At 42.0% G+C, this 23,239-nt stretch overlaps 4 protein-coding genes across 7 annotated transcripts; 2 read left to right on the forward strand and 2 right to left on the reverse strand.

The window, feature by feature from the left end:
- Positions 1-25: 25 nt before the first annotated feature.
- On the forward strand, positions 26-3,856 carry tarbp2 (TAR (HIV) RNA binding protein 2). 2 transcript variants are annotated; one of them, XM_028404977.1, is made up of 7 exons: positions 26-240; positions 696-1,010; positions 1,213-1,282; positions 1,373-1,490; positions 1,834-1,961; positions 2,110-2,305; positions 2,555-3,856. In XM_028404977.1, the coding sequence occupies exons 1-7, from the start codon at positions 188-190 to the stop codon at positions 2,710-2,712; spliced, it is 1,038 nt and encodes a 345-aa protein (XP_028260778.1). In that variant the 5' UTR covers positions 26-187; the 3' UTR covers positions 2,713-3,856. The 2 variants fall into 2 exon arrangements, with proteins under 2 accessions (XP_028260778.1, XP_028260779.1); XM_028404978.1 differs by having other exon boundaries at positions 2,558-3,856.
- Positions 3,857-3,901: 45 nt separating this feature from the next.
- Positions 3,902-10,272, reverse strand: tespa1 (thymocyte expressed, positive selection associated 1). Its single transcript, XM_028404975.1, has 12 exons — positions 10,016-10,272; positions 9,016-9,197; positions 8,888-8,930; positions 8,093-8,133; positions 7,687-7,740; positions 6,910-6,949; positions 6,717-6,767; positions 6,546-6,641; positions 6,230-6,438; positions 5,050-6,158; positions 4,704-4,782; positions 3,902-4,203 (listed from the first exon to the last, which is right to left on the reverse strand). Exons 2-12 carry the CDS (start codon positions 9,152-9,154, stop codon positions 4,112-4,114), a joined length of 1,953 nt encoding a protein of 650 aa, XP_028260776.1. The 5' UTR covers positions 9,155-9,197; positions 10,016-10,272; the 3' UTR covers positions 3,902-4,111.
- A 2,056-nt stretch (positions 10,273-12,328) lies between these two features.
- On the forward strand, positions 12,329-20,154 carry sp1 (sp1 transcription factor). 2 transcript variants are annotated; one of them, XM_028404973.1, is made up of 6 exons: positions 12,329-12,421; positions 13,075-13,148; positions 14,267-15,668; positions 17,625-17,766; positions 17,885-18,075; positions 18,245-20,154. In XM_028404973.1, the coding sequence occupies exons 1-6, from the start codon at positions 12,415-12,417 to the stop codon at positions 18,547-18,549; spliced, it is 2,121 nt and encodes a 706-aa protein (XP_028260774.1). In that variant the 5' UTR covers positions 12,329-12,414; the 3' UTR covers positions 18,550-20,154. The 2 variants fall into 2 exon arrangements, with proteins under 2 accessions (XP_028260774.1, XP_028260775.1); XM_028404974.1 differs by having other exon boundaries at positions 12,420-12,494.
- A 93-nt stretch (positions 20,155-20,247) lies between these two features.
- Positions 20,248-22,834, reverse strand: LOC114436503 (cell division cycle-associated protein 7-like). 2 transcript variants are annotated; one of them, XM_028406792.1, is made up of 9 exons: positions 22,734-22,834; positions 22,534-22,635; positions 21,983-22,369; positions 21,652-21,747; positions 21,434-21,577; positions 21,192-21,335; positions 20,923-21,072; positions 20,500-20,636; positions 20,248-20,326 (listed from the first exon to the last, which is right to left on the reverse strand). In XM_028406792.1, the coding sequence occupies exons 1-9, from the start codon at positions 22,734-22,736 to the stop codon at positions 20,284-20,286; spliced, it is 1,206 nt and encodes a 401-aa protein (XP_028262593.1). In that variant the 5' UTR covers positions 22,737-22,834; the 3' UTR covers positions 20,248-20,283. The 2 variants fall into 2 exon arrangements, with proteins under 2 accessions (XP_028262593.1, XP_028262594.1); XM_028406793.1 differs by lacking the exon at positions 22,534-22,635 and having other exon boundaries at positions 22,734-22,819.
- Positions 22,835-23,239: the final 405 nt, after the last annotated feature.

The following is a 23,239-nucleotide window of genomic DNA, read 5'->3' on the forward strand; positions in this document are numbered from 1 at the left end:
ATGCGCCTGAATCGTTCCGCTGTAGGCTGTCAGAGCGGAGGAGGGGGGCAGCATCTGCTCTTCACATGTTGTCGCCTCATCATCTGTCTGGGAAAATAATAAATACCGTCTAATGAAAGCAAGTGTCTGTTGTGGTGGGGGGAGTTGCCATCCGAAACCGACGGGCTCTGTCTGCGTGAAATAGGGAATGAACGACGAGACAGCATCGGACAGCTGGAAGAGAAACTCCGGGTGTTCCAGGTGAGGCTAAGCTAGCCCAGCACCGGGGCTGACTCTTCTAGTCACTCTAGCTGTTACTAATAAGTTTTTCTAAAATGCAGCTTTTACAATATTTTATTTTTGATTAGCAAACGGAAATGTAGTTATAGTTACAGCTAGCTACAGTATGCGATGCTACATTTAGCGGCCCTGTTTACTGTCTTTAAGTCCTGTTAGTTTCCATCTAAACACTAAATTGAATGACAGAATAACTACTAATTTCTTAAGCAACAGTCTAGACAGATTTGCACATCATTGCGCCCTCTGATCCCTTTTAAAATCTTGCTTTTCTCTGCATAATACAGGACAAAGTTTTTTAAAGTATTGTGGGGTGCACATTATAAAAAGGTCAAAAAGTTGCTTGACAACCCACATTATGTAGAGTTTTATCTAAGTTATTATCTATGTTAGTATTTATCTTATTCCTTTTTTTAAAGTATTGAGCAAATGCTGGCTGTGAATCCCGGAAAGACGCCCATCAGTCTGCTGCAGGAGTATGGAACGCGGATAGGCAAGACCCCTGTGTATGACCTGCTGAAGGCCGAGGGACAGGCCCACCAGCCCAACTTCACATTCCGTGTCTCCGTCGGAGAGATCAGCTGCACCGGCCAAGGGCCCAGCAAGAAGGCAGCTAAGCACAAAGCAGCTGAGGCTGCGCTGAAGATGCTCAAAGGAGGCTTTGGAGGTCCTACCGGAGTCAGTGTCGGAGTAGACGGGTTTATTGGGGTTGATGTGTCAGCAGATGGAGACAGGTCAGTGTCTTGTTTAATTATATCTACAGCTTTGCAGTTACACAATATGCATTGAAATCAAGCCTTCATTGCGTTGTTCAATAATTTACTATACTCTATACATGAACTGGCTCAATGTGTGGCTGGTGTGTAAAATATTTCAACACTGAGCAAATGAAAGATAAATGTTTCATTAATTTCTCTTCTCTCCTTGTGGGTGAAGCACCCAGTCAGAGATGAAGACCTCGGGTAGTTCTCAGCAGTCTGAATGTAACCCTGTAGGGGCCCTGCAGGTAAATGTATACAAGGTCCCTGAGGTTAAAGTTTTATTAATAGTTAGAATTGTAGATTTACATATTTTTTCTTGTCTATTTCCCTGCCAGGAACTGGTGGTGCAGAAAGGATGGCGTTTGCCAGAGTACACAGTCACCCAGGAGTCTGGTCCAGCACATCGCAAAGAGTTCACCATGACGTGCAGAGTAGAGAGATTTGTAGAAATCGGTACACCAGATCTAGCTTGTTTTCTTTGTGTTTGCAGGTTTTTGCCGACAGTGCAGGTCAGATGACACTTTTTATTAAACATGTACGACCTCATAAATACAGTATCAAGTAGACCAAACATTAAAGGACTTTAGCTACAAAGAAAATAACATTCATTTATCAGCCTATTGAAACTGAAGCACTGACCCTCACTGACCTGCACTCTTAATACAGCAAGTGTGTGTGTAATTTACTGGCCTAGTCATATCAGCCTAGCTAAATTAGGGCAGATATCTTTGGTTAGTTTTAAGCTTGAGTCATTCACAATCACTAAATCAATTCGTTATCGGCTGTATCTCTGCAGGAAGTGGTACATCTAAGAAGCTAGCAAAGAGAAACGCAGCAGCTAAGATGTTATCCCGTATACACGACGTCCCAGTGGACCTGCGAACAAGTAATGACGCTGACGCAGAGGAGGACACTTTTACCATGGTGAGGACAAAAATAAGCAAGCTTTTACACTAATAGGGAAATGTTAAGGGCATCTCTGGAAATTAATTTGAACCACAGGAGGAAAAAGTGCACAACTTCATAATCGTTTTCCTGTAATTGTTAAACACCTTTCCCCCTGTATGCTTAGCACATGGGTAGCAGAGCTGAGTCAGGTAAAAGTAAAGGCTTCAGCTGCACGTGGGACTCTCTACGGAACTCTGCTGGGGAGAAGATCCTCCAGCTCCGCAGCCACCCTCTGGGTATGCCTTCTGACTCCAACTTCTGCTCTCTGCTGAGTGACCTGTCACTAGAGCAGCGCTTCGATGTCAGTTACCTCGATCTAGGTGAGTTCACAAACAGCAAAAATGGATTCTTAAGAGCAGCAGATTAAAGCAACACTTAGGGTCAACAGGAAAATAATGTCCACTGCCATGGTGAATGGACCAGTATCCAGTATTCATATGAACATAATGTATTTAGTGAATAAATATCAAAGCATTTCAAATTTATAACCTTCTCTTTACTTCCGACAGTAAGTAGTAAAAATGATTACCGTAATTTGTTATTTCATTTTTTGCTCCTTTATCTTCCAGAAGAGCGCAGTCTGAGCGGCTTGTGTCAATGTCTAGTGGAGCTGTCTACGCAGCCAATCACAGTGTGCCATGGCTTCGCTCCTGACACAGATGCTGCCCGAGCCAACGCGGCCCACAATGCACTGCAGTACCTCAAAATCATGGCAGGAGGGAAATGATCGACGATTCTCTTCCTCACAGACTCAAGACTCAGATGGAGCTACTTTTGTGATGAGTTTAAATAACATGAATTACCTCATATTTGAACATGGAGATGTTTTTCCAGCCCCAAAATTAACTCCTGGACTGCTTTTTAAAAAAAAAAAATCTATTCATGTATGACTGTTGCCATTGTTTGTCTTCATATCATCCCCTAAATCTCAAATTTAGAAAGCCCAGAAAGAGAGTTCAATCTCCCAAATAACTCAAAGACAAAATCTTAACTGGTCAATGGGTTTTGTAGAAATTGAGTTTAGGAACCATGAGTTATTGGTGCTTTGTTAGATGGATGGAAATTAAAAAAAAAAATCAGCCACACTGTTGGAAAACAACGAAAAATACTGCTGGAATAATAATTTCTGCATAAGGAGGATAATCATTTTCTGGACGTGAGTCTTGAAAAATGTGGCTGTGACCCCAGAACGTTAAACTGTATGACTGATGTTTTAATGTAATCTTTGTTTAAGAACATGATTTCAAGGTAGGTGTAAAAAAAAGTTTTTAATTCACACGTTTTTAGTTCATTTAGAACAAAGACGCATTTATGAGTTTTATGGCTAGTTGTTGTAATTAAATATGCTACAACTTTAATTTTATATTCCCCAATCACAGACCAGACAAACGGGGCTTATATTGTATGTGGATTTTCAATATTACCTCCATAATGTTTTTGTGCTTTTTATGTCTAGTATCGTCTCTTTTATCATTATTTCCCCTTTTTTCTTATTATATTCTGACAAAGTTGTGTTTTGTTTTCAGGTTTTTGCTACAACTTACATAACTAGTTGCATATTGGTTGATTAAACGCCTTGAATGCACTCACTTGAATTAAGTATTAAAGACAGTGGAGTTTGCACTACTTAAGGAAACGTCTCTTTGCACACAGGCTGACCACGTTTCTGTTTATCTACACTCATCATCTTTAATTCTCTGAAAGAAAGAACGTGCAGATTGTTTTTCTCATTATTGAAATAAGGAAGGTAGCTGCTGGTTTTTTTAACCATTTTTAAATGTGCTGACACCAACTGATGTAAATGCAGACATTACATTTGTGGGACTTCTAGAAAATGCTGCCCAGTTTCAAAAATAAATAATTATCTAAGAGCTCCATATGAAATTTGTCAATAAAACATTTTTTGTAAGTTTGACTGCCGTTTTATTGTATTTATTTCAAACCTAATGCTTTTACTTACAGTCCTGTTGACAGAAAAAAAATCTTCAATGTAAAGTCTTTCAGTAACAAAACCTTTGAAGCTTTTGCCAGTGCTTGGCTAAAAGTCCTTGCTTGGATGAACTTTCCAAATCACAGATGAGAAACACTTTTCTTTACACCATGTAATTCATTGATTGTTCATGGAGTCATCTACTGTGCCTTCCTGGTAAAGGGCTGACTTCTTCATCTGCGTAGCCGCTGCTGTCTGACTGCATGCTGTCACCACGGACTACTTCACCTACACAGAATGGATGCAAACACAAGTTAAGAGTTACCCTGCGTTCTCTTCTGCACATATGCAGCTGCAGTTTGACCTGGATAGACACAGAAAAGCATGCAATCCACCTGCTCGGTGGCGAGTATGCACAGTGTGTGTGTCTGAAACTCTTCCTCTGGTGATGAATTTATTGGCAGCTAACACATGTAAATCAGTCTGAGTTCTTCCTCATGAGTCTCGTTTGACCTTAAGACTCCCAAATAATACTGCCTATAACAGGAAAGAAGACAAATAACAAGAAAGTCTGTGCCTGCACAGCATATGTACATGTGGGTGTTATATTGTTAACTGACAACACCCTTTTCTGCACAGTTTGACTTCAGCTATTGATGTGAAAGTAGAAAGTAGTCAGAAAGAACTGACTGTAACTGAATGTTATTTTGGAAGTCATGTTCTACTGTCTAATGTCATGTTCTACATGCAAATACTATCAAACTACACCAAATAAAATATAAACATACCTTTGTACTGATGCTTTTTGGAGGATGGTGAGGTTTCTGTTTCTGGCTGTCCAAAGTCTTCCTCTCCGGCACTGTGCACCTACAGAGGCAAAAAGTGTTAAGTACTGGATATATTATACTGTCTCCCTGTTAACTCCTCGTGTAGCTGTAGAAACATTATATTATAATCAACAGAAGAAGTTGATTATATTATAATCAACAGAAGAACCGGTTATTAACCGGTTAAGCTTCATTAAAATCCACAAAATTAAATTATGATTTTCTCCAAACTTCACATGTTGAAAGCTGGTGCACTCATCAATGTAATGACCTTAGATAGTGTAGTACTCTTGTCAAATTACTGTACCTCCTCCAGCTCAAAGGAGTTGACCTGCTGAAGGTTACTGGAGAGGGGTCCCAGGCTCCGATGTGTCAGAGGATTCAGGTACTGCCATTCTCCCTTACTGAATGATTCCTCACATGTCTGGATGAATGGCACGGGTGACGCATGCTGACCAGAATCTGGTGTGTTCGTGGGACACAAAGATGCGCTGTCCCCTTCCCAGCCGGTCACGGTGATCCGGCATGGAGCAAGGCTGCATTTGGAGTCCAGGACATGAAGTGATTTGGATTCATCATCTCCTTGCGTGGATCTGTCCTCATCAGGCTCAGAGACGGTGGTTTGGATGTGTGGTTTATCTTCTGCTGCAGAGGACGAGGACACAGGAGGAAAACTGTCCAGACTATGTGTGTTTTGACAGCAGAAAGGTGCCTGGTGTACACTCTCCACTATCTGTGAGCTGATTAGATCGTATGTAACCTTGGCAACAGGCTGTATCTCAGCTGTCCTTGTATCACTTTGAGTCAAACATGAGTCCATCACTGATTGACATGAAAGTAGCTGATGTTCTGCTTCTATCACAGTTTCTCCAGATAATGATGAAGCTACTGATGTTCTTGAACTGGGAGTCATACCATCACCAGCTGTTTGTTTGACATCACTATCAACATCATCCTTGTGTTTATTGTCCTGTTTCTCCTCGTGACTGATTTTATTCCCCCCGTGAAGAATATCTTCCGTGTTCAGCTCTGAAACATCCACATCTGAGTTCATTGGATTAGACTCCTCTAAATCCAACGTCATGGTGGCCTCAGTCTTGACTTTCAGGACAATATCCACAACTTCAGGGAGGCTGGATCTTTTCCTGGGTGAGGCCTGTGGGGAGGTGGAGTCTGAACCACGGGGAGAACCTGTGTACAGACACATCTTGTTGACTGTGTCCTTCAGCCTCTCCACCGGGGACCGCGGCTCACTGCGAATGCTGCTCCTGAACCGCTCGATCCCCTCCACAGAATTTGAGGGAAAGTTGAACTCTGGTGTGTCCAGTTTCGGCAGAGGAGTGCGGGACACGTGGGAGTAGAGGGAATAGAAAACGTTGGCCATTGCTGTGAGCACCTGCACCTGTCTGAAACGACCTGCGGAAAGAACCAAATGTAAATAGATTGAATTTAGTACATCCCAAATAAGTAAAATGAGTTAGTCTTACTAGCAAGGGAGATGCTGGGGTCCTCCTCCCGTATCCGCCGCAGCTGCGATTCCAGGAAGCGTCGGAAGTTGATGCCCTTAGCCTGAGAGGGAAAGGTGAGGAAGCGAGGAGGGATGCGTATAGCGACTTGTGGCTCTTCACAGCCAAAGCCCAACTCATACAAAGTCTCTTCTGCATCCTCTGAACACATCTGCAGGACCTCAGATACACTATTAAAGCAGAAAAACACGAAAATAGAAAACAACCTCAAGAAATGAGAAATATTAAATGATGAAAGGTGCAACCTGGGCTCAGACCCAGAAAGCTGAAGTCTAACCTGGATGTAGTTTTCCAGGTGGAGGAGGAGAAGCAGCTGGAGGCCATGCTTTGGCCTAAGTCCAGTAAAAGCGGACATAGTCCCTGACGAGGAGTACTATGGACAAGACATGAAAAAAGTTGGGATACACAAATTCTATTCTGTTCATTTTGAGTTAAGTTGACCACTGACCTGCTGCTGAAACCACGATACTGTTGATGGAGGGAAGGGTGCCGTGCCAAGCTATGATCAGGAGAAGAAGAACAATTACATTAAGAGGCCATCTTTAAGTTTCTTTGGTACAGATTTGGTTGCCCTGTCAGTTTATATAGAATCTTCATTCATTTCATTTGTACAGCATGCTCTAACTAAAGTCACTACTTACCCACGCTCAGGTGTGATTTCTCCACCACTAAGCACAAAAGCTGAAACAGGAGAAATCAGTTGAGACTGAATCACAGTTTATTTGCAAACCTGTGCCTGTGTGTGTGTGTGTGTGTGTGTGTGTGTGTGTGTGTGTGAATTTCCACTATTATGACAACACTAGTATTTACTGCGTGACCAGTAGGTAAAGGAATTTGTATGTTGTGAGGGTGACATACAGGGTGTGATGTTACAGAAGCACCGTGTATCCTTTCAACTTAACCTTCCTCAACCTGATGAACTACTTCCTGTGGGAGGAGCCTCAGCCTGTTCACCTGAGGTAAACTCTTTGACCAGAGTAACCTGGCAGGACTCACCGTTCCTTCAAAACTGAACTGAAAAAACTGAACTGTAAGAGATTAACTTGCTGAGTTTCAATAGTGGTCTAGTTATTATCTCAGCTGTACAGACTTGTACAACCTGTATGTGCGTGAATTTGTGATGTTATTAACAACGACAAAAAGCTCTCTAGCCTCCACACTGCCCCCTTCCTAATAAACCCCCTCCTTGGCAGAGGTATAGTAAGACTGCACAACAATGGATGTTTCAGTGATGAGACACTTGTATTGCACAAACTTGGTTGGTCTGCAGCATACAAATGTAAGCAGGAAATAAAAATCACAGTGCTAACCCGCAAACCCAGTTTTAATACAATAGATATTTCCTTCTCTGCTCTTTTGGTTTCTTTTATGTGTGTGTGTGTGTGTGTGCGTGCGTGCGTGTGTGTGTGTGCTCTTACCATCAGCTCCCAGAGTCAGGTCATCAGAAATGTTGTTAGCTTGCAGCACAGACTCTGCAGGAAGGACAAACTCAATGACTGATGCACATTGAGTTAACGAAGTGTCATTTGTTTATATTACACCCCCCCCCATCACTCTCACTTCACCTTCTTTTTGGTTTTACTGTCTTCATCATGACTGTCTGTATTATCTTATCATGTACAGAACTTTTTACTTTATTCTGAGAACACAAGCAACATTAATAGTCGTGACAACTCAAGTGTGAATTTTAGCTTCCTGAATATTTACATAGTAACTCCACTTTTTTTTAACATCTGAGCTGATTTTCATTCATCACATGCTACAGTAAAGACGACACATCTACATCTCTCATTCATGACAAAGCGTGTGTCAGGTCATACTCACCAAAACTCAGCTGGCCACTCCCCTTTGAGCAGGGTTCTGACCTGTGTAGGATTAGCCCAATATTTCATAAGTCATTTTCATTCTTCTATTTCAATAAGTGAATGTGTTTGCATAGATAGACTCAGTCTGAGGAACAATAGCAGCTAAACTACAGGACCAGCTGGTGAGATCTGCTATTCAATCAGCCTTTAACAGCCTGCTGAAAAGTCTGCCGACTTCCTCTTGTAGAAATATTAGCAGATGAAGTCGACAACTCCAAACTGATCTGGTCACCGACAAACTGACTTGTGAAAATACTTCCGCCCATGTGTATAGATGAACATACAGTAAACTGTCCGTCACCGGCTTCCAGCGGTGCAGCTCGTCTTTATGATGACTGACATTGAATAATGCTCTAACCGTCGTCATAAAAGGAGGAACTGTTATTTCCTTATTTTAAATGATATAATATTTTGAAAACAGATATTTAACAGTTTTTGGACTGAGCATCAATTTTCTGACATTTACACAGCTAGCAGGTCTCCTGAGAAGAAAATCAGCTCACAGTGATCATTTTATTGTTTTGAAGACTCAACAAAGTTCATTTTTTTCCGATGGAACAATAAAAATTCATCATCTGTGGCTGTTATGGTGAAAAGCAGCACTGTGGCTATATCTTGTTGCTATGTCTTCCTGGAACACCTGACTTCAGAGAGTTTCCACTGTCTGGTTACTGCTGCTTGTTTCCAGTGACTGACTGACAACCTTCAAAAATCATCTGACAACAAAAACAAGCAGCAAAGCAGGTTTACTTACCCACAACCATTAAGCCAAGTCTCAATCTTTCCTGAGATGCATCCTGTGGAAATCACACTCTTGTGAGTAAGCCTTACTAAACAACCTTTTTATCTGCCGCTGACTATGTCACCCTTCACACGTCTTACCTTCAGAAAAAACATCATCGTCTGCTATGGAGGCCGATGGGAGGCTGCAAGGCTCCCCGTCGTGCTCCTCCAGCGTGGGCCACTGCCGGCTGCTGTTGATCCAGGCTCGCCGCCTCACTGTGGAGGACGGGCTCTCCATTTGCCTCAGTTCACAGACAGCCGGGGTGCATGATGGAGTCAAGCTATAGAAAACGAAGTCAGAGAATCTGAGGTTCGCTTATACAGGTATACAGTTATACAGGTATTTCTTTCTTCCTGTATCTGTCATCAAACTTCTCAGTGTTTATTAACAGAATGCTTCCTCATGGTTGTAAAAAGAAAACTAATTCTTTCTCTAGGTTAGAACAACCATGAATCAGCAGCTATATCTCCACACCCATGCCATGTTCTGTCATGTTCTGACATGTGTATTGATAAGACTACATGGCGGTTGAAAGACAAAAAAAAATATATTGTGTTCATCCAAGTCAATAAAATCTAAATGACAAACATTAACATGTAATCCAGAGATGGAAACCCCTGCTGGTGCAATAAAACAGGCAGTACGGTAAAGTGCCTATAGCAGAGGAAAGAGTTATAATACAAGTACACAGTGTCAACAGCCTGTCATAAACATATACTGCATGGTAGAGTGAAAAAGTTAAGTAAAAATACAGAAGTTAAGTGGATCAAAGGGCAAACAATGACCATAAAAGCCTCAGATGCTTCTCGAGGAACAAGCTTTAAACTAATAAAATGACAAACACTGAAGTTTGTCTGGAAAATCCTGCTGGAGCAATAAAACAGGCCGTCTACACACAACAGAGGAAACAAATAAGACTAATTTATTCTTCCAAAAATTTCAAAATTAAAATCATCATTTAATAATTGTAGAACCAACTCAGAGTTTAGATAACACAACCTTCTTCTTTTAAATGTGCATTCAAGCTGTATTTTTGGATGAATTAGGCAGATGTGTTCAAATAAAATATAAATAACGACAAACACAAAGCAGCCTTACCCTCATGAACGCGCCAGGTTTCAGTTCAGCTCCGTTCTGCTCTCCTTCTCTGGTTTCCTGTTGTCGCATGGGTTCACATATGTGACTCTTCATCTGCAGCCTTCAGCACTCGGCCCCGCTGCGTCCAGCGCGCTCAGAGCTGCTCAGCTCACCGACGCGTCACTCACTCACTCAGGTGGAGATTGACTGTGAAACGCCTGCGTGAAGGCTGTAAATGTGCGCAGGATCACTGACGAGCACGATGAGCTTTCTGTAGGAAGTGACTTTGCATCTCATCTGAAACGCTTTTTATCAGCGTGGGACGCAGTCGACACACACACATCCTGCAGAAACAAAAAGTCGAATCAAACAGGTTTGTGGAAATGTCAGAGGTGAAGGCTGACAATAGGCAAACACACAGATCATCGCAGCCATAATGTGAATGTTAAATACCACAATATAGGCAGTTCCCCTTTCCAAATAAACTTAAACATCCTATTCATTAACAGGAAGTACTGGGGCTGCTGACTTCTATTTCACTATTGATTAGGCCTATATATAGGCTATGATTTTTCTGTCAAAAAGGATGAAAACTTGTTTTTTTTATTTTGCAATAGCACAATAAAAAGTGATAAAAATTCACCTTCCTGTCTGATCACCTATCATACCATGTAATCTCTGGTTTTGTGCCATAAAGATAAGTTTACAACAACAATGTAAAGCCTTGCTGAAAAGAAAAATGCGGGTAAGTAGGAGTTAAAAAAACAATCCTTTTCTATAATCTATGTAACTGTGTAAATAATGACATGTATTCTGTTAGGTCAGTGCACTCTGACCTTTCATGTTGCAGGAAATCTGAACTAGCATTGTGCTACCTGTTGATACAGCGAACCACAGAAGTTTCATCAGTTCTTCTTATTTGTGGCTTATGTGCAAATGTAAAGTAAAGTTATAAAAATGATTTGAAATTGTACTTATATATATATATATAAATGATGATCATTTGAAATTGTACTTATATATATATATATGTACAATTTGTACAGAGAACAAATTGTACAAATTGTACTTTCAAATTGAATTTGAAAGTACAATTTGAAATTGTACTTATATATATAAGTATGAAATTGTACTTATATATATAAGTACAATTTCAAATGATCATCATTTGTATTTCTATATCAGCATATACCTTCTCTTAAATAGGAACTATTTTCTTGGTGGTGGTTTGTTTAGAGGCAGACGCTACTACGCGGAGGTTGTGTCATGAATAAATAGGTGGTGCAGCCTATGACTAACTATGAGCATCAGTGACTTCAGACAGTGTTGGGTGGGTGCAGGCCTGGCCTGAGGATGGACTCCACCCTCTGTCCTGTTTACATGGGTACATGTGCTGCCTCACTGACAGCCCCCTCACAAATCCCAGTGATAAAAGCCCTCCCACGGGCCGAGCCATTTTCCTCCTCCCAGCGTGGAACAGCCAGTGTGAGCGGCTGTGATGGGGTTCTTCTCCTCCACCCTGGCTAGCTCCTCCCGCCTCCTTGCTGTTTCCCTACCCACAGGGCGCCACCAGGGAGTGGCCAGTGGCCACGGAGGCAAGACTTAAAACACACAGTCCGCCTTTCTCCCTCCCCACCTCCGTGTCTAAGGCGAGAGCGAATACAACGAAACAGTACTGCGCTGAAAGATAACCCCATATTTCGGATAAATGTTTGGGAAATAGCGATATTTAAGTACAAACGTTTACAAATGGCGCCTTATAAGCGGAAAACAGATAACCCAACGTCAATCATACTCAGAAGGGCAACCTAGAATGCTTAGTTCCGCCCTATTCTCCGCCTTTAGTCCAATTACATTGGCTGGTTGTTATTCGTTGGCAGAAAAGAACGATTCTATTGGTTAAAAGCAACAATCCCTCGCAAGAGCATCTCAGATGGGTGCACTTGTTTTAATATAGGCATAAAGCGACAGACACTAATTGGCCAAATTTTATATATTAAAACGATGTTTTTGGTGATTCTCTATACTAAGTAATACGCCGTCTGGCAGAGATGACATTCACCGTTAAATTTGTCGAGCAAATAATGTTGAAAAGGTCTGAGAGTCAGTGCATCAGTAAACGTGAAAAATACTTTGTTTGTGGAGAAACTTTTTAGATCAGAGATCAAAACATCTATACTACAGGAAAATATGTTGCATTTACCATAACATAACTTTCTCTAAATAAAAACCTAAGCTGAAAACATGTAAATACTAATTCTGTTGCTTGTTTGAGCTCCGCCATGTTGCTGCAGAGGGTCATAAATTGAACGCACCCGTCTGTTTTCTTCAAAGGGGGAGGGGGCATCAAGTTTGTATGAAGTTGTGAAAAGTTGTCAACCCGAAAAAAAGACCAGAGAAACTCCTCCCGTCTTCAAATTATGAGCAGTAAGTTAACTTTTAAAACTAAGTGGCATGTTGTGAACGAAGCTTTAACTAAACAGTAAGAAGTAACGTCAAGGTAGATTGTTTTAAATGCGTTCGCTGTTGTAAAAAATGATGCTGTATTGTTATCTAGCTACTGTCTCAAGCAGTTTAAAAGTAACCAACTTAGTAACTTGACCGCTAATTGTTGGTACTTGGCTAACAACACAGCCAACTCAGGAAAGCTAGCTAACTGGTCAACAACAACTTTACTTCTGTTTTCATGGGAAGCTACCGTCTTACCAAGTAATATAAAGTCTAATCGATTTCCGTGAGCTAGCTAACAAGTTGTATTCGCCAAAGAAGTGCGAGTCATGCCCGTCACAGTAGCGAATACTTAGCGATTGTCCTTAACCTTACTTGTTGTGGTGACTTCATATTAGCTTAGCTAACAAGCTAGCTGGCCCTGTGAGCACTTGGTGCATGGATTTCCTTGCATTTCTTGTCTTAGTTGCCGCACAGCTATAGGAATCCTCTTAACGTATTTATTATGTAGCGTCGGTTGTATGTATATTGTATGTTTTTAAGTGTAACGTTAGCACACGTTAATAGTTGTTGTTATTTTTAAAAAGTTAAATACTTCAAGAGAAGTGATCTTATAAACTCTTCTTCCGCAGATCAGCAGCAGGGTGAAATGGCCGCTGTGAAGAGCGGTGGAAGCTTCAGTCAAAAGCGAAACACAAATTCACAAGTAGGTGAAACGGACACTTTGCGCTATTGCCAAATCAGATGCTTGTCAGACGGAAAACATTAACTTTGCTCTACGCTCACACACTCTGAACCTGTTATGTGTTTCCTATTTGTCTGATTTTTTTCCTTTAAATTCGGTATGTCGGAACCTGTGCGGGTTGTTGATTTTCTCCCCAGAGCACATGTCATTGGGGTGGGGAATGGGCAGGTAAATTTCGCCCACACGGGGTGTTCCCGTCATCCCCCGGCACTACATGTGCATTTCGCTCGGCCCATTTGGCTGGACTTGGAGGGGGTGGCTTGAGGAGTGTGTCAGTTTATAGGGCAAAAATAAAGTGTGGGAGGGAGATGGGTGGGTTTGGGGGGAGGGGAAGCTGAGCCCGCCGTTGCTCTGGAAAAATGTGGTCCCTCCCATACTTTCCCAACCTGCTCTCTAAAGCCCACTCCCCATGATGTTCATGACATGCATGACAGAAATGTAGTGTTTTAGCTGGTTTGCCCCAGAATATATAATTTTCATTTACTGAACAAGTTGCACACTTTTATGTAAGTTAAAAATCTAAACTCTTATCACACACACATGTTTTATCAAGTCAGTTCATTTAAAATGTCTGCTGGATCCTCCACTTTATTTTAAAGCAGTGTTTCATCCACTTGTTTTCCTTTATTCCCTGTTTTCTTTGTTAGCTTGCTAATGTGCACATTTGTTCTAGCTGCTGCTATAAATGCTTTCGTTCATCATTCACACCCCGATCCTGCTTATTTAGCAAGTTTCTTGCAAGATGTTGATGAAGATTCTCAGTCATCCAGGTCATCATACGTAGAGAAGATTGAAGCAAGGCGTCTGGACTTGTAGAGTTTTCTTGAAGACGTTTCGCTGCTCATCCAAGCAGCTTCATCAGTTCTGTTTGGTGGGGAAACATGGTTTATATGTGGTTGCAGATCTCAGTGGGTGGGTCTGGGTAAAACTTAAAAAACAACTCTACATTTCTTGCAAGATGTTTGTGTATAAAAGTGTTTTCCCATTGTTTGCAGACATTGCAGTTTGTGTTAGATGGTAAGCTATATTTTTATATTGTAAAATTGCCTCCTCTTTCCCTTCTGCTTATTTTTTACTAGGACTCCCAGCAGCCATCTCCTCTTGCCTTGTTGGCAGCCACATGCAGTCAGATTGACAACCCAGGAGAAAACGATTCCCCTGTCGACCAGCAACAACAAAACCAGCAGCTGGATATAAACCAGGGTGTTTTCACATCCAGTGCCAATGGCTGGCAGGTTATCCCCCTCAGCATTCAGGCATCTTCAGGCTCTAATACTGTCACCACAGATTCTTCAGGGGTCATGACAGTAGGAGATGGCAGCAAAAGCAGACAGGTGCTGTCACCATCAGCAGCTGCTATAAGCACTCAGGGTCAGCAGCAGCCACAACAGCAATACATAGTAGCTCAGGCTCCATCAGTGCAGGGCCAGCAGGTACTTACCACCATATCAGGTGTGGTACCCAACATTCAGTACCAGGTTATTCCCCAGTTTCAGACAGTGGATGGCCAGACGGTGCACTTTGCACCCACCCCGCAGGAGTCTACTGTACCTCCTGGAGCAGGTCAACAGTTGCAGATAGTGTCCTCCCCTACTGGCCAGCAGCTCATAGCTGCAACCAACAGAGCTGGGGGTGCAGGAAACATTATAACCATGCCCAGCCTCCTTCAGGGAGCCATCCCAATACAAAATATAAGCTTAGGAAATGGTGTTTTACAAAACCAGCCCCAGTTTTTGGCAAATATGCCTGTGGCTCTCAATGGAAACATTACTTTGCTACCCGTTAATGCTAGTGGTTCAGGGGGTGATGTAAGTGGTGTAGATACAGGAGGTAACCAAGTCATACAGCAACAGCAATTGCAACAGCCAGTGTCTTCAAATAGTGGGGCAGGTTACATGACAAGTGTGTCCACCGTTACCACGCAGACTTCCTCTTCTTATGGAATGACCCAAACACAGAACAGCAACGGAACAGTGACAGGCACATATCAGCACAATGCAGCATCACTGGGTGTCCCAATACAGCCAGACAACAGAGATGCCCAGCAGCCCCAGCAAATTCTTATCCAGCCTCAACAAGTTATCCAAAGTGGAACACCAATTCAAACTATTCAGGCCGGTCCTGTTGCGACAGCTGGTGGTCAAGTATTTGCAGCTCCAACGCTCAGCCAGGAGGGCCTTCAAAATCTTCAAATTATGCCAAACACAGGACCCATCCTCTTGCGTACTGTAGGCCCCAATGGCCAGGTGAGCTGGCAGACCCTTCAGATCCAGAGTCCAGCAGGAGCACAAATCACACTGGCTCCAGTGCAGTCTCTACCCCAGCTTGGCCAGACTCAGGGAGCTGCTGCATCTGGAGGAGTATCTGTCAACACAGTGCAAATCCCAGGCATCCAGACCATAAATCTTAACACACTCGGAGGCTCTGGGCTGCAGATGCACCAGCTGCAGGGGGTTCCTATCAGCATCGCCAGCACAGCAGGTCAGTCAGTAGTCGTCATAGTATTTGAGTGTTATGTTTTTAAAATATTTCAGCCATTAGTCAAAATCCAGTGGCCTTATTTTTAATAAATGTTACTAGGGCTGAACGATTTTAAGAATAAATTGAATTGCGATTTTTTTTTCTGGCAAATATTGCGATTTCGATTTCATCCACGATTTTTTTCAAATCATGTCAAACATGTTTCTGTGTAAATGACTTCAGGTAGCTACTCTGTCACTTCTCAAAAACTATCAGTAGATCTAAAAGTAAACTCTGATAACGTGCACTCAGTATTAGTTTTAATAAACATGAAAATTTAAATAACAATTACAGAACAAAATAAAGTTTTATTTCAAATAGGTTAAAAGAAGACTAATGTAGTTCTGTAAAGTATTATTCAAGAGTCATTTAAACAGACTGAAGTGTGCCTCCTAAGGTTAAACAGTAAATACAGTATTGAGACTTAAGTAACTCTTAAAGTTCAATGTGATTTAGAACAAATGATCAAACTTTAATGGGAATCATATCTAAGGACAAACGGAGCTGCTGCTGTCACCTCTGTCCACCGTTTACTAGAGTCCTCATATGGAGCCTCTTCATCAAATGCCTGCGTTATTGTTTGGTGACGTCATTAGCTGCTGCCTCTGTCTGCATCTGATGTACACACACACGCGCGACACACACACACGCGACACACACACACGCGACGCACACACACATGCGACACACACACACACACAGGTGTAGAAGAGCTGCTGACGGCACAACAGCAGCGAACCTGAATATAAGGAGCTGGTAATGTTCAGAGAGGTGGGCGCGTACGTGCTCGTAGCATTTACACGCGGCCCTTCCACTGCGACTCACGTCGCGCACACACAGACACAGGCTTAGAAGACGCGCCGCTGCTGCCGGCAGAAACAGCACCGAACATAAAGGTGGAGTACATTTTAGGGACCAGTTCCTCCGTTTTCTTTTCGTTTTCAGCGGTAGCATTTGACAAAACAAAACCTGATTCAGTTAGGAGCAGTGCAAAAAAATCGCGGCTTTGACGATCTCAAAATCGCGTCATCTGAGATCGCGATTTTCGGTCTAAAACGATAGATCGTTCAGCCCTAAATGTTACTAAATATCACCATTGCAGCACTCCATGTTTGTAAAGCAGTAGACTTTCTGGCAGTTGGGTTAGCAAATATCAAGTAGCTGAAAAAATTAGGTTTACTCTCTGTTTGCTTCCTCGTGCTGTTTCTCTGAAATGCAAAGTATCTTGTATCTCTGGATGTGATCTCTTTGTGCTCCGCTGTGTATGAAGAGTAGTTTACTGGTTCAACCAGTTCAGCTGCCACAGTGTTTCTCTAACTTCCTAACAGCTCTGTATGTTTTTGTGTTCATGTTCTTTCTTTTCTTGGTGACACTGCATCCCTTCAGATGCTGGTCACATTACACTGTAGCTGTGGGTTGGCCACTAATTCTGTGTTGTAGCAGGGGTGTAACTAAACCCCTCCCATCTCTTGGAGCAGTTTTTGTTTTTAGTTTTGTCACCAGCAGTTACTTTTAGTATTTTAGCTAGTGTACATTTTGTCAAATAGTAACACTTGGCAGGAATTAGTTTTATTCCTTTTATAAAATCATGTGTAAAGTGTTTTGTTGGGACTACAGCAGCAGTGATGATGCTTTAACTTGAAGTCTTTTTTATACTTATTTATCTTGCCTTTCTGAAAACCCTGAACTATGGTAGTTTTACTTTAATAGGAACAACTGTTTGATTCCTCAAAGCCTGAAGTTGAGGAGAACTACTGGAAAGGATTTCTTAATGTTAAGATAGCTCGATGTGATGCAATGGCTGAGGTGTGTTCTGAACCTGAAAAATGAAACTTGTTGAAACCGCAATATCTGTTGTCTCATACTCTGTTGTGTACAGTTCTATAGATTTGAATGTGTTTTCCGCTGTCACTACAGGAGATCAGACACTGCAGACGGGCGGGGAAAGTTTGGATGACAGCACAGCTATGGATGATGAGGACATAAGTCCACAACCTCAAGGGCGACGTAATCGAAGAGAAGCCTGTACTTGCCCCTTCTGCAAGGATGGGGAGGGACGGTACGTAACTGAAAGCTCTTATGACAACATTCTTGACCTCACAGAAAACCTACTCAGTATGATGTGGAAAAATTACTTACTCTCAAATGCTGATGTGTGTTTTTTTTGTATCAATCAGTGACCCAACAAAAAAGAAGCAGCACATCTGTCACATTGCTGGCTGCGGGAAGATCTACGGCAAGACGTCCCACCTCAGAGCCCACCTTCGCTGGCACACAGGAGAGCGGCCGTTTGTCTGCGGCTGGTCTTTCTGTGGCAAACGATTCACCCGCTCAGATGAGCTTCAGCGCCACAAGAGGACACACACAGGTTAGAATTATGATTTCAAATTGTTCATTTTACACATTTTCTTGAATAATTGTGACAAGTTGCGTATGTCAGCATGACATGGTGTGGTGTAGTTAGCAGTCTGTCACAGTCAGGGGGAAGTATCTCAAATATTTAATATTGGGTTTTTTTGTTTTTACATATTTTTCAGGTGAGAAAAGGTTTGCTTGCCCAGAGTGTCCCAAACGCTTCATGCGCAGTGACCACCTGTCAAAGCACATCAAGACCCATCTGAACAAGAAAGCAGCAGCCGTCGCCACCAACAGCTCTGTCTCGAGTGATGCTGCCTCCCCTGCAGCTGCAACAGAGGCCGGCACCGGAGCTGTGTCGGCCACTGACCAGCACACCATTGTCACCATGGAAACCTTATCTGCGGAGAGCATAGCTCGGTTAGCCAGCAGTGGTATCAACATGATGCAGGTGGACCTTCACCAAATTAATGGCAACAGCTACTAAAAATGTGAAAGAAGATGGCCTGAGAGTATTACGTATTTGGACATTTGGGGTTTCAAATAAAGGGCACGTTACTGCAGAACCACTCTTAAGGCTTCAGACAGGAGAGGCGGTCACTAATAGAGCACAACAGACATTTGAGGCAGGAATATGGTTTGCGTCTTGTATTTAGACACCTACTAAGTTGGTTTAAAATGTTAGAAATTATCACGAAACCCTAATTGCCCAGGTAAGGAAATGACATTACACTAACATTTGACCCACTCAAAGATCTTATGTACTAGTGGGATTCCAATAAAACAGACAGGTCAGCGCACTTCATGTTGAATTTGTAGTAATATTTTTTTCTACAAACTTCTTCGGTGCTGAGATGACACTATGTTAGGCGCTCACTCCCTTTGTTTCCGAGGCTATGAGCTTTGTCCCTGTTCTCATCAGGCATTTCATGTCCCAGACTGGGCTGCTGTACCAGGCGTGTAACCAGCCCAAAGGAGCCGAAAAAGCTCTTTCCACTGAAAATTTGAAAAGTTAAATATTCCGATACAGCAGATATAATTTTCAGATTGCTGTCGTCACAGTGTTGGGGGAAACCTGGGTGCTGTCCATGAAATCGAAAGTACCTAGTATCACAGGATTAATGATGTATAATGATTGGATGTGGAGTGTTGCCTGAACACTTGGAGTCAGAACTGGTCAATGCCAGAAGCACTAATCAGTGGGAGGATATATAGGTGTGTCGGGGCACTGAAATCCTGAGAATAACTATTTAACCTCTCATGTAAGTACATACATTCAAGCCATCATGCTTTGATATCCATGTCATTGCAAAACATTTAGATTTTTTTTATGTATATATATTTTTTTGGTAATGTAAAGACTATGAAATTGTTAGCGCAGCCAGGATCATCTTATATAATTGCAAGAGATTGCCTTTCAGTCGTCTGAACCTCTCATGCACAATCAATCTTAATCTTGTTACTTTTATATATATATGTATGTTGACTAAATGTGTAAACTTCAGAGCATTTCTTTCATAGAATAATGTATTCTAAACAGTCCAGAGCTTCCCAGTACTTTTTTTTCTCTGTGGTATAACTGTACTTGTGTGAGACTTTGCCTTGAAGTCACAGCAGTTTTTTCTTCCTGTGAAAAAAAACTTTTTGTTTTGTTTAAACATATCTGGTCAGAGTATTTTGTAATCATGTCCAAAACCGCATGAATATTTAAGCTCAAACCAAAGGATTCATACTCATTTTTGGAAAAATTGGTCCATACACTTTCTATTAATTTTTACTCTTGTAATATATATATATATGGTGAAGTTGTAACTGGAAAAGATCCAGCTTAAGGGCAAATCTTTGATACACTCTTTTCTTGTTGTTGTCCTAATAAATTAGTGGCAAAATGTTTCACAATTTTTTTTTTCTGATTAGATCCCATCTCCTTTGGAATGTTTTCTTTGAAACTGAGATAAATTATAACTTTTGTAATGTTAAAGATTACTTTTGTTGGACAACAAGTGCTCTTATCGACATTTTAAATAAGGGATTTTCTATTGTGTACACAACTACTGCAAATGCCAACAGCTGGATTAAAATTACAAATACACCTTGTGTCATTTGTTTGCAAAACGTGTGCCTTCAGAATACACACAGAACAGTCAGCTAGAAACAAATTTATTAGTTTAAAAAGACACAAAAGCAACAGTTTGAACAATTGTTCCCCCTAGTGTTGAAGTCACAGCTCTACATCGTCCTCGGCTTTCAGTTTGTTACGGAGGCTGAGGAAAGAGGAAATCTGTTAGTTTTGGACACTAATTAAACTGATTTAACAACAACCTGTAGCCTACTAAAGAAAGTTATTTTATACTTCTACTAAGGTTGGCCAAGCATACAATAATCTCCCATTGTAACATGCCTGTTGTCACTACAGGAACATGGTGTCATTTCTCACCTGATGAGGTAGGAGTGGACGTCAGAGAAGCCGTGGTACTGAGCCAGTGGGAACAGGATACCGGTCGGGCAGCGGCCCTCACGCTGACGGCAGAAGCTGCAGTTGCAAATGCCTCGACAGGGAGGACACTTCCATTCCTGGGGAGAAAAATGATTTGTTTTAAACATTGAACTGTCAAGCATCACAGCAATTTAGACCAGATTCTTTAAACTGAAGCTCAAAATAACAAAAGATGAGTTGGGTGTACTCATTTTTAAAAAGGGTCATATCACCCCAAATCCAACATTCATGTTCTTTCCTGTGGTCTTTTATCTGTCTGGATTGTTTTGGTGTGAGTTTCAGAGTTTGGAGAGATCACCTCTACTCCAACTGATCTCCCTTTACATAGAGAGTCTATACAGGTGTAGAGAGTGCTGGTCTGACCGGATCAAGCAGTGCCTTTCTGGCATCCTCTCCATATCTGTTCCTGAGGCATGGTCCACAGAACTGACCACTAATTCCACGACAGTCCTCACTGCGGCAGCATGTCTTTGTATCAACAGTTTTCTGACGGCACTGGTGACACGTGGAGCCCTGAATGTACAAGAGAAATATTGGCTAAACTTTCTACAGGGTTTTATATCTGTATTGAACTGTGAGTGCTGGGTCAGAGTAATTAAAGAGGCTCTGATTTGTTTCTACTGTGAACTCACTGTGGCACTGTTGTACACTTTCTCAGTCATATTGTCTGCAACCAGCTCGATCTCATCCTCTGTGATGTCCTCCACTGGACGGATAATATGAGGTTTGCTTCGATTGAGTCGTGGGGTGTAACGCCGCTGTGGAGCTCGTCGAACCTATTTACACATGGGCAAAAAGCAGTTGTTTAAAAAACATAACTACATGAAACCTTGATTCCTGAGTCACAATGAAACAAATAATCATCAGCACTGACCTCTAGCAGCTCCTCCTCCAAGCTGAGCTCCACTTCTGCCTCTTCAGGAGCTGGAGGCTCTTCGATTCCACCCATAGACCGGGTCTGCCTGCGGGATGCCCGCTCTGGGTTTCTCCTGGTTTCCCCACCAGAGCGCGGTGGACGCTTTGGGTGAATAAAAAAAAAAAAATCAACTCTGTGCACTGGTCCACGAGGAAATATGAATATCAGATACTCACAGAACTTTTCTCTTTTGCCTTCTGTTTGCCTGCATGTTTCTTCAGAATTCCTTCTACTCCTGGCATTTTCTGCAGGTCTGCCATCAGCTGAGCCAACTGTTCAAACAGGGATAAAAAATAATTACAGACATCGTAGATGAACACTCAGGGGAGCAGATTAGGAAGTACTGAATTTGGTAAACCAAGGAATTTGCTGTCCATGTTCAAATCATAAGTCAAAAATCAAGTCCAATCTAAAGGCATATTGAGGTCTGAGATCTTTGTAGATCTGAGTGTGATCTTTGTATACTCTCAGACATCTGTTTTAAATGCACGCTTGTGTTTGACTTACCATAGCTTTGTTGGCCTTTATGTTCTGCTCCCTCTTGATCAGGAAACTATCGGACACATCCTCTGCTGGGTCAGACCCAGGCCTCTCAGGTGGAGCCGCTGCCGTCTCCTCGTCCTCAAACCTAACATGTCTCGCCCTCTTTGCCTTACTGATCTTCCTTGCAGTCTTCCTCCCTCTGCTTGTTGCTCGGGTCTGTCCCTTGTCTGAAACCTTTTCCTCCTCACCATCATCATCATCATCGTTGTCATCATCACAGGACTGCAGGGCAGAGGGAGCAGAGCGCAGAGCCACCCTCAGTCTGAAGGGGGGTGGAGCAGCAGCAGATGGTGTGACTTCCTGCTCCATGGGGGAAATATCAGGCTGGTCTTCATCTTCAGATTTTGAATTCTGGTGGGTATGAGAAGGAATAATGTCAATTCCCACATTTGTTTGCAGCGTAATGAATTTATTTAAATCCAAACTCACTACTTTTTGTCATAAAACAAGCAAACTAAAAGGCAAAATACAACTATGTATAGTTGATTATTTTAATGTAATAAAATAAAACACACCACATCTTTGATTTCAGTCTCAGAAAATCCATAAAATGTTGCATCATCTTCAGAATCCTCCATGAAAACATCAGCTAGCTCCTTTGTGAGGCCTACAAACGTCTGAAGACACATTTATCGACTAAATTAGCTTTTAAATCACAATATTTCTGTGTGATGTATATTTAGCTTAACATGTAAATGATTGTAAGTTCACTTACCATTGTAATGCTGACTAACTGTGGACTTGTGAGGAGGTGTTAGCTTCTGAAGTTTCCTTTGTTTGCATCTCCCAGACACAGGTACACGTCCAATTAATGTGATTGAAAATGGGGTGCGCTTGTTTTGGCTCTCAGAGCAGCACTGATGCACACATTGAGCCGGGGTCAGGGTTCAATTAAAGTCCACCATGAAAGGGTGAATTGAAACACATCCAATGAGAAAGTGTATTATTATTGTAAATATTACAGCAATGTGTGCAGTAGAATGCATATTTTCGGGTGGATGAGAGAGAAAATCTCATTATCAGTGTGTGTTTTTGCAGTACAAACGTCTGTGATAACACAGATTTAATCAGAATCACCAGCTTTTTAATTTAATTGCTCATCCATGGAAAGATAAAGCTCCAAACCATCACTCTCAAAGACTAAAATTAGATTCACGGTTCCTGCCAAACTGCACAGAACTCTCAGAGCGGGGACACTGAGCGACAGCAGGAGGCTGTGAA

The sequence above is a fragment of the Parambassis ranga genome, chromosome 5 (genome assembly GCF_900634625.1).
Source record: "Parambassis ranga chromosome 5, fParRan2.1, whole genome shotgun sequence".
Lineage (NCBI taxonomy): Eukaryota > Metazoa > Chordata > Actinopteri > Ambassidae > Parambassis > Parambassis ranga.

Bases quoted from the DNA above. Each gene is read 5' to 3' on its own strand.
- tarbp2 (XM_028404977.1), top strand. From the start codon at position 188: ATGAACGACGAGACAGCATCGGACAGCTGGAAGAGAAACTCCGGGTGT. The intron at 241-695 runs GTGAGGCTAAGC...CTTTTTTTAAAG, and splicing joins AGAAACTCCGGGTGTTCCAG to TATTGAGCAAATGCTGGCTG. The intron at 1,491-1,833 runs GTACACCAGATC...GTATCTCTGCAG, and splicing joins AGAGAGATTTGTAGAAATCG to GAAGTGGTACATCTAAGAAG.
- tespa1 (XM_028404975.1), bottom strand. From the start codon at position 9,154: ATGGAGAGCCCGTCCTCCACAGTGAGGCGGCGAGCCTGGATCAACAGC. The intron at 6,159-6,229 runs GTAAGACTAACT...TTCTTTCCGCAG, and splicing joins CCCCAGCATCTCCCTTGCTA to GTCGTTTCAGACAGGTGCAG. The intron at 4,204-4,703 runs GTATGTTTATAT...CATTCTGTGTAG, and splicing joins CAAAAAGCATCAGTACAAAG to GTGAAGTAGTCCGTGGTGAC.
- sp1 (XM_028404973.1), top strand. The intron at 17,767-17,884 runs GTACGTAACTGA...TGTATCAATCAG, and splicing joins TGCAAGGATGGGGAGGGACG to TGACCCAACAAAAAAGAAGC. The intron at 18,076-18,244 runs GTTAGAATTATG...CATATTTTTCAG, and splicing joins CCACAAGAGGACACACACAG to GTGAGAAAAGGTTTGCTTGC.
- LOC114436503 (XM_028406792.1), bottom strand. The intron at 21,748-21,982 runs GTAAGTCAAACA...CTGTTTGAACAG, and splicing joins TAAAGGCCAACAAAGCTATG to TTGGCTCAGCTGATGGCAGA. The intron at 20,327-20,499 runs GTGAGAAATGAC...CTCTTTCCTCAG, and splicing joins GTCCACTCCTACCTCATCAG to CCTCCGTAACAAACTGAAAG.